Source organism: Pteropus alecto, unplaced genomic scaffold, assembly GCF_000325575.1.
Source record: "Pteropus alecto unplaced genomic scaffold, ASM32557v1 scaffold42, whole genome shotgun sequence".
Classification (NCBI taxonomy): Eukaryota; Metazoa; Chordata; class Mammalia; order Chiroptera; family Pteropodidae; genus Pteropus; species Pteropus alecto.
In genome coordinates, this window is record NW_006434825.1 from 11,821,828 (window position 1) to 11,829,062 (window position 7,235).

A 7,235-nucleotide genomic window follows, 5' to 3' on the forward strand; every position below is an offset into this window, starting at 1 on the left:
TAGGGAGTGCTGTGACACAGAGGGCTAGGGGCTTAGTTGTCCACACTGACCTTGCAGATGGGACCCACGGAGCTGGTGCCATGGAGTCTGCAGCTGGTGTGCTCATCAAGCTCTTCTGTGTGCATACTAAGTGAGTGGAGCCCACCTGTGCCCTGTCTGTGCCCCTCCCTGACTGACCACTTTGAGGCCTTTCCTGTTCTCCTTCTATTCCTGCAGGGCTTTGCAAGATGTGCAGATCCGCTTTCAGCCACAGCTAAACCCTGATGTGGTGGCCCCGCTCCCTACCCACACTGCCCATGAGGACTTTGGTAAGTGAGGGATAAGAGGGAATCAGGTTAGACTGGCTGGGGTCGGAGATTTGACTCAAGTGGCAGCTTTTCCTACAGCATTTGGAGATTCTCAGCCTGAACTGAGCTCCGGGGGGCTGGGATCAGCTGCTCATGGCTCCCAGCCTGACCTCCGACGCATTGTGGAGCTGCCTGCACCTGCTGACTTCCTTAGTCTGAGCACTGAGACCAAGCCCAAGCTGATGACACCTGATGCTTTCATGACATCTAGCACCTCCCTGCAGCAGGTGTGCCGGGATAGGGGCTTGACGCTCAAGGCAGAGGGGCTGGAAATCCCCACCTACAGGCCACAGCTCTTACTCTCTGCATTTCCTCAGATCTCTGCATCCCCTAGTAATAGCAGCGGCGGCAGCAGCAGTGGTAGCAGCAGCAGCAGCAGCAGCTCCTCTCTTACAGCTGTGTCTGCCATGAGCAGTACCTCGGCTGTGGACACCTCCTTGTCCAGGTGAAGTGAGGGCCAGAGTTGGGGGATGGCAGAGTCTGGTACCAGGTGATGCCAAGCTCTGGATGCTTATCTCAGCCTTCCTGCCACCAGGCCCCCTGAGGAGCTGACCTTGAGCCCCAAGCTGCAGCTGGATGGCAGTTTGACAATGAGCAGCAGTAGCAGCCTGCAGGCAAGCCCACGCAGCCTCCTGCCCGGCCTGTTACCAGGTCCAGCTGACAAATTGACTCCCAAAGGGCCTGGGCAGGTATGTGTGTGCTCATGTGTAAAGTGCAGGGTAGCATGTGTATAGCAGTGGGAAGATTGGCGGCAGTCTCCTCTCACAGCACCCTGTCTGCTTGTCCTGTTCTGCCTCAGGTGGTCCATATTTCCCCTGAGGTCATCTCAGCCTCCTGTGTGCCCTGAAGGGCAGCTCCTGAGCTTCTCCATCCCCACTTCCTCTCTTGAGTTATGGCTGTTTTTGACTGCTTTCCCCATCCCCTAATCCCATCTCTCATCACTACAAATTCCAGTGCCTCATCTCTGAATCCCCCCCATCCCTAATTTCCACCACCTAAGTCCCCATTTTTGGCTCACCTCAGGTGCCTACTGCTGCCTCTGGACTGTCCCTGGAGCTGCAGGAAGTGGAGCCCCTGGGGCTACCCCAGGCTTCCCCTAGCCGTACTCGCTCCCCTGATGTTATTTCCTCAGCTTCCACTGCCCTGTCCCAGGATATCCCTGAGATCGCGTCTGAGGCCCTGTCCCGTGGCTTTGGCTCCTCTGCTCCTGAGGGCCTTGAACCGGACAGTATGGCCTCAGCTGCTTCAGCACTACACTTGCTGTCCCCACGGCCACGGCCCGAGCTTGGGCCCCAGCTTAGCCTGGATGGAGGCCCTGGGGATGGGGATCGGCATAGTACCCCTTCCCTCCTGGAGGCAGCCTTGACCCAAGAGGCTACAGCCTCTGACAGTCAGGTCTGGCCAACAGCACCAGACATTACTCGGGAGACCTGCAGCAGCCTGGCAGAAAGGTGAGGAGCTTGGGAGGGGGAAAGTATACTGATGGTAGGAGCTTCAGATAGAGTCACCCACTGCTGAGACAGGCTGTCCCCCCAGCCCTAGGAATGGCCTTCAGGAAAAGCACAAGAGCTTGGCCTTCCACCGACCGCCTTATCATCTGCTGCAGCAACATGACAGCCAGGATGCCAGTGCTGAACAAAGGTGGGTGTCACCCACACCCTTCCTTTCTTGAGGGAGGGTCAGCAAGTGTTAGGTGCTTATCCCTCCCCTGCCTCTTTCCACAGTGACCATGATGATGAGGTGGCCAGCATTGCCTCTGCTGCAGCGGGCTTTGGCACCAAAGTTTCCACTCCACGGCTTCCTGCCAAGGACTGGAAGACCAAGGGATCTCCTCGGGCCTCACCTAAGCTCAAGAGGAAGGGCAAAAAGGATGATGGGTAGGAGGGGTCCTGGGGCCAGGGAGAGGGGTGGTCCCCAGGCTGTCTAGGCCTGAGGTGCTTCTCGCCTGTGGCAGGGATTCGACTGCGGGATCCCGGCTCATGGAGCACCAGGTGAGTTGAGAAAACACTCTTTATACTTCTAGGACTCTTTCTTGAGAGTGGGGAAGGGTTCTGGGCCATTCCCTGGTCTGGCGTGTGGTACGGGTGGGGCAGGCATTATGTGACTGTTGGCACTACTGGCAGGTGACAGAGCCCCCTGAGGATTGGCCTGCAATAATTTGGCAACAGCAGAGAGAGCTGGCAGAGCTGCGGCACAGCCAAAAAGAGCTACTGCAGCGTCTGTGCACCCAGCTCGAAGGCCTGCAGAGTACCGTCACAGGCCATGTAGAACGTGCCCTCGAGTCCCGGCATGAACAGGAGCGTATCCTTGTGGATAGTGGCCCAGCATGGAAGAGGGTAGGGGCAGCCACAGTGTTCTTGAACCAGGAAGGGCTAGAGGACCTACTCCAGGCTTGTTCCTTAGCTACAATGCAGAGCGGCGGTTGGAGCGGGCACTGGCAGAAGGGCAGCAGCGGGGTGGGCAGCTACAAGAGCAGCTGACGCAACAGCTGTCACAGGCACTGTCTTCAGCTGTGGCTGGGAGGCTGGAACGCAGCATACGGGATGAGATCAAGAAGACAGTGCCTCCATGTAAGTGTTGCATAGAGACTTCTAGGTGGGCTGGGTGGGAGTGGGGCCCCCTACCTGTCAAGCTTCCTCTCATGGCTCCACTTTTCCTTCTTTACCCTGCCCCAGGTGTCTCTAGGAGTCTGGAACCCGTGGCAGGCCAACTGAGCAACTCAGTGGCCACCAAACTCACAGCTGTGGAGGGTAGCATGAAAGAGAATATCTCCAAGCTGCTGAAGTCCAAGGTGTTACAGGGCCCAAGATGAGGGAGGTTGGTGCTTGGTGGCCCTGGTCAGGCCAGCTTGGCCTCAGGCTTTCAACTCAGCCCAGCCCTTTCCTCTACCCCTAGAACTTAACAGACGCTATTGCCCGAGCAGCTGCAGACACGTTACAAGGGCCAATGCAGGCTGCCTACCGTGAAGCCTTCCAGAGTGTGGTGCTGCCTGCCTTCGAGAAGAGCTGCCAGGCCATGTTCCAACAGATCAATGATAGCTTCCGACTGGGCACACAGGAATGTGAGTAGAATCATATGCTCCAGCGTAGGAAGGACTGTTCCCTTCTCCCCCACCATCTCTCTCACTGCCCTCACGGTCGCCTCTTAGACTTGCAGCAGCTAGAGAGCCACATGAAGAGCCGGAAGGCACGAGAACAGGAGGCGCGGGAGCCTGTGTTGGCCCAGCTGCGGAGCCTGGTCAGCACACTGCAGGGTGCCACTGAGCAGATGGCAGCCACTGTGTCTAACAGTGTTCGGGCTGAGGTGCAACACCAGCTGCATGTGGCTGTGGGCAGGTGTGTGGGCAGGGCACTGGGAAAGGTGGTGGGTTTGGAAAGGGCCAAACCAGATTCCCTGTCTACTTCATTTCCCTCACTTTCCTTTGCAGCCTGCAGGAGTCAATTTTAGCACAGGTACAGCGCATTGTTAAGGGTGAGGTGAGTGTGGCACTCAAGGAGCAGCAGGCCTCCGTCACCTCTAGCATCATGCAAGCCATGCGCTCAGCTGCAGGCACACCTGTCCCAGCTGCCCACCTCGACTGCCAGGCCCAGCAAGCCCATATCCTGCAGCTGCTGCAGCAGGGCCACCTCAATCAGGCCTTCCAGCAGGTACGCCAGGCATTAAGCCCAATTAAAGGTCGGGTGTCTCCTGACAAAGCCCACACACTATACATTCCACTCTGCTCATCAGGCTCTGGGTGGTCTGGCCCCAGTGGACTGTTCTTGATTTTCTTTGGCCTCTAGGCTCTTTCCCCTGCTTTTCTCTTTATCTAGATCTTGGATCCCTTTCTTTCTGCCTCAACCTACCTTGCTTCATGACCACCCTTCTCAGGAAACATTTCCTGATACCCTAGATTAACAACACAGCTCTACTGTGTTCTCTCTGGGCCCTTGAGCATCCCCCTCTGGACCTCTCAGTATCCCAGTCTGTGGTCATCCTCTGGTCATCCTCTGTCAGGCCACACCGTCAGACAAGCAGGCATTCTACCCTGACAGCTATAAACACGATTCTCTACCCAGGCCCTCACGGCTGCTGACCTGAACCTGGTGCTGTATGTGTGTGAAACTGTGGACCCAGGCCAGGTTTTTGGGCAGCCACCCTGCCCACTCTCCCAGCCCGTGCTCCTTTCCTTCATCCAGCAGCTGGCCTCTGACCTTGGCACTCGAACTGACCTCAAGCTCAGGTGAGTGGGCACCGTCAGACCAGGAGATGGGCTGGGGTAGAGACAGAGGAGCAATTCAAAGCAAGGACTCCCTCTACAACCTGATTCCTCTCCCTAATTTTCTCTACCAGTTCCCTTTGCCCCGACTCATTTTAGGCTTGGAGGCCTCCCTTGTCAGCAGTCCCTTTGGGCCTCATTGCCACCAGGGGGCGCTACCGTATCCTGGAGCCCACCTGTAGCCTTTCTGTTTTCTTCACTCACAGCTACCTGGAAGAGGCTGTGATGCACCTGGACCACAGTGACCCCATCACTCGGGACCACATGGGTTCCGTCATGGCCCAGGTGCGCCAGAAGTTATTCCAGTTCCTGCAGGCTGAGCCATACAACTCACTTGGCAAAGCGGCCCGGCGTCTTAGCCTCATGTTGCATGGCCTTGTGACCCCCACCCTCCCTTAGCAAAGCCTGCCTTGCCCAGGGGTGCAGTGGCATTGAAGACCAGCAGACAGGCCTAGACCAAAGCAGGGTCATGTCTGCCCTTTATCTGCTCAGGCTCCCACCTCTGGGGTAGTTGAGAGGGGGAACACTGGCTGTAGTCTACAGGTTATGGTAGCCAGCAGGTTTAGGCTGAGCCCAGGGTGGGTATTGTGCCTTCTTGGGTTCTGCCATGCCTGGAGCATGACCCCCTGAGATTGTGATACCACTTGAGTTGAATTTTCCATGTTCCTTTTTACCTCTGTTTTGGATCTTTCTGTTTTTGAAAAACATTGAGAAATTCAATTAAATGCTTTTGGAATAAAATGGAGTATGCGTTTGTTTTTGGTGTGTCTTTGGTGTGTCTTTGATAACTGCCCTCTCTTCTCTGGCCCCTCTCTTCTCCCTGTGTGGAACTCTGTGGAGGCCGACCCATCCCAGGGGTTTGGACACCTACCCTCATCTGCTCAACTGCTTTCTCAAATCTCCCCTCTCTCCATCTCGAGTGAGGACCTTGTGCCCCTCCCTGGGCTTTCCTTTGCCAACCTGCATTTTGGAGGCGTGGTCGGCTGCTGGCTTTGAAGCCCCGCCCCGCCCCACCCACCTCCCGGCCAATCACAGTCCCTTCTTCCGGGGGCTGGGCCGAAGGGCTGCGCTCAAAGCTGCCAGCTCTGACACTAGACTCCCAGCCGGGGATGATGCTCTGCTCCTGCTGCCGCTGCCGCTGTCGCCACCACCAGCAACCACCCCGCGCTCTGGGGCTGTTGCTGCTGCTGCTGCTGTTACCACCACTCGGTGAGTGCTGGCATACTGGTCCGATCTGGGCTGCACATTCTCACCAGGCTAGGTTTAGGATGTGTGGGAGCTGGGGCACAGCCTTCCTGAGTGCTGGGAGCCAGGATGGTGTGGAGGTGCTAGAGCTCCAGGGAGAGGATAATGTGTACCAGTGACTTCAGTACTGAAAGTGGTGGGCATTTAACTGAGTTGTGGGGGAAGGATCCCAAAATTTTGCAGCCCCCATTCTAATAAAGGGAGATGTGAACTGTGACAATTCCAAGACTAGCTTTAGGATCCTTGAGTTCTTCTGTTAGAGTCTGGCCTGGATCCTGACCTCCTCTATTGTGCCCTATCTGTCCGAAAATCCCTGTCTTTGGGGATGGGCTGGAAGGGTCAAGCAAAACTTGTCTAGGCAGCAAAGAGAATGTGTGGTGCTGGGGAAGGGCTGTGTGGCCCTGGAACCTGCCCCCTTCACGACGTCCTGACACATTCACTTGGACCATCTTCACCGGACCTTAGGCTACAGAAGCCCCAGAAGCTCAGAGGAAGAACCGACTCCTGGGACATGAGGACAGATACCTTGCCTATCCTGCCCTCCTCCTCCCCAGCACATATCCTTTTGGGTCCCACCTAGATAGGAGCCAAGGCAAGAGGTCCCCAGATGTGCCCCTTATTTCCCTGGGGCACCCCTTTCACGCTGAGTCATGTCCCCAGAGCACGCCATGGTAAATGAGCCCCTGGGGGTTGGGGGTAGCCGGCTCATTCTATCTACCATTTTCCATCCCCACTCCTAGTCCTTGTATCTCCCCTGGTGGCAGCTGCCGAGGGCCCAGGCCCCTGTGACACCATATACCAGGGCTTCGCAGAGTGTCTCATCCGCTTGGGGGACAGCATGGGCCGTGGAGGCGAGCTAGAGACCATCTGCAGGTAAGGGCAGGTATGAGTTCAGCGGCCCAATCCCCACCACCCTCTCTGACTGACCTCTTCCTTCCCATTCCAAAGCCTCCTTGCCCCACCTAATTCCCCTAATCCCTCTCCCATAACAGGTCTTGGAATGAATTCCACACCTGCGCCTCACAAGTCTTGTTGGGATGCCCAGAAGAGGCGGCTGCTGTGTGGGAGTCACTACAGCAAGAAGCTCGCCGGGCCCCACACCCGGATAACTTGCACACTCTGTGTGGCGCCCCTGTGCATGTCCGGGAGCGTGGTTCTGGCCTGGAGACCAACCAGGAGACACTACGGGGGACAGCACTTGCCCCTACCCCGGCCCCCGCACCCCGGCTGCTGGCGGTTGCTTTGGCACTCTGTTGCCTCCTGGGGCCTCTGGCCTAGCCGTTGGGGTCAGGTAGCAGCACCCTTGTTGCCACCCTTTCTCTGGTGGCTGCTCTCGAGGCTCTGCAGAGCCTACTCAGCTTTCATTAAAGGTATTTATATTTGTA

At 56.9% G+C, this 7,235-nt stretch overlaps 2 protein-coding genes across 5 annotated transcripts in view; both read left to right on the plus strand.

The window, feature by feature from the left end:
- EDC4 (enhancer of mRNA decapping 4) overlaps positions 1-5,363 on the plus strand; it is an 11,564-nt gene extending 6,201 nt beyond the window's left edge. The window contains exons 13-29 of one of the 4 annotated variants that reach the window (XM_006909781.2): positions 58-130; positions 217-308; positions 387-574; positions 665-792; positions 883-1,036; positions 1,371-1,798; positions 1,884-1,988; positions 2,072-2,224; positions 2,302-2,338; positions 2,471-2,648; positions 2,762-2,917; positions 3,023-3,138; positions 3,243-3,408; positions 3,496-3,682; positions 3,775-3,994; positions 4,406-4,569; positions 4,812-5,362. In XM_006909781.2, coding sequence (XP_006909843.1) covers positions 58-130; positions 217-308; positions 387-574; positions 665-792; positions 883-1,036; positions 1,371-1,798; positions 1,884-1,988; positions 2,072-2,224; positions 2,302-2,338; positions 2,471-2,648; positions 2,762-2,917; positions 3,023-3,138; positions 3,243-3,408; positions 3,496-3,682; positions 3,775-3,994; positions 4,406-4,569; positions 4,812-5,004 — 2,738 coding nt within the window. In that variant the 3' untranslated portion in view covers positions 5,005-5,362. Of the gene's footprint in view, positions 1-3; positions 131-216; positions 309-374; positions 575-664; positions 793-882; positions 1,037-1,370; positions 1,799-1,883; positions 1,989-2,071; positions 2,225-2,301; positions 2,339-2,470; positions 2,649-2,761; positions 2,918-3,022; positions 3,139-3,242; positions 3,409-3,495; positions 3,683-3,774; positions 3,995-4,405; positions 4,570-4,811 lie in introns of all 4 variants that reach the window. The other 3 variants (XM_025045288.1, XM_025045289.1, XM_006909780.3) reach the window with 3 other exon arrangements.
- Positions 5,364-5,873: 510 nt separating this feature from the next.
- On the plus strand, positions 5,874-7,128 carry NRN1L (neuritin 1 like). The gene is made up of 3 exons (XM_015587667.1): positions 5,874-5,930; positions 6,551-6,723; positions 6,843-7,128. The coding sequence occupies exons 1-3, from the start codon at positions 5,874-5,876 to the stop codon at positions 7,126-7,128; spliced, it is 516 nt and encodes a 171-aa protein (XP_015443153.1).
- Positions 7,129-7,235: the final 107 nt, after the last annotated feature.

Excerpts from the sequence above, each read along its gene's own strand:
- NRN1L (XM_015587667.1), top strand. The coding sequence starts at position 5,874 with ATGTGTGGGAGCTGGGGCACAGCCTTCCTGAGTGCTGGGAGCCAGGAT. Across the intron at positions 5,931-6,550 it reads GGAGCCAGGATGGTGTGGAG|CCGGCTCATTCTATCTACCA; the intron begins GTGCTAGAGCTC and ends GGTTGGGGGTAG. Across the intron at positions 6,724-6,842 it reads GAGCTAGAGACCATCTGCAG|GTCTTGGAATGAATTCCACA; the intron begins GTAAGGGCAGGT and ends CTCCCATAACAG.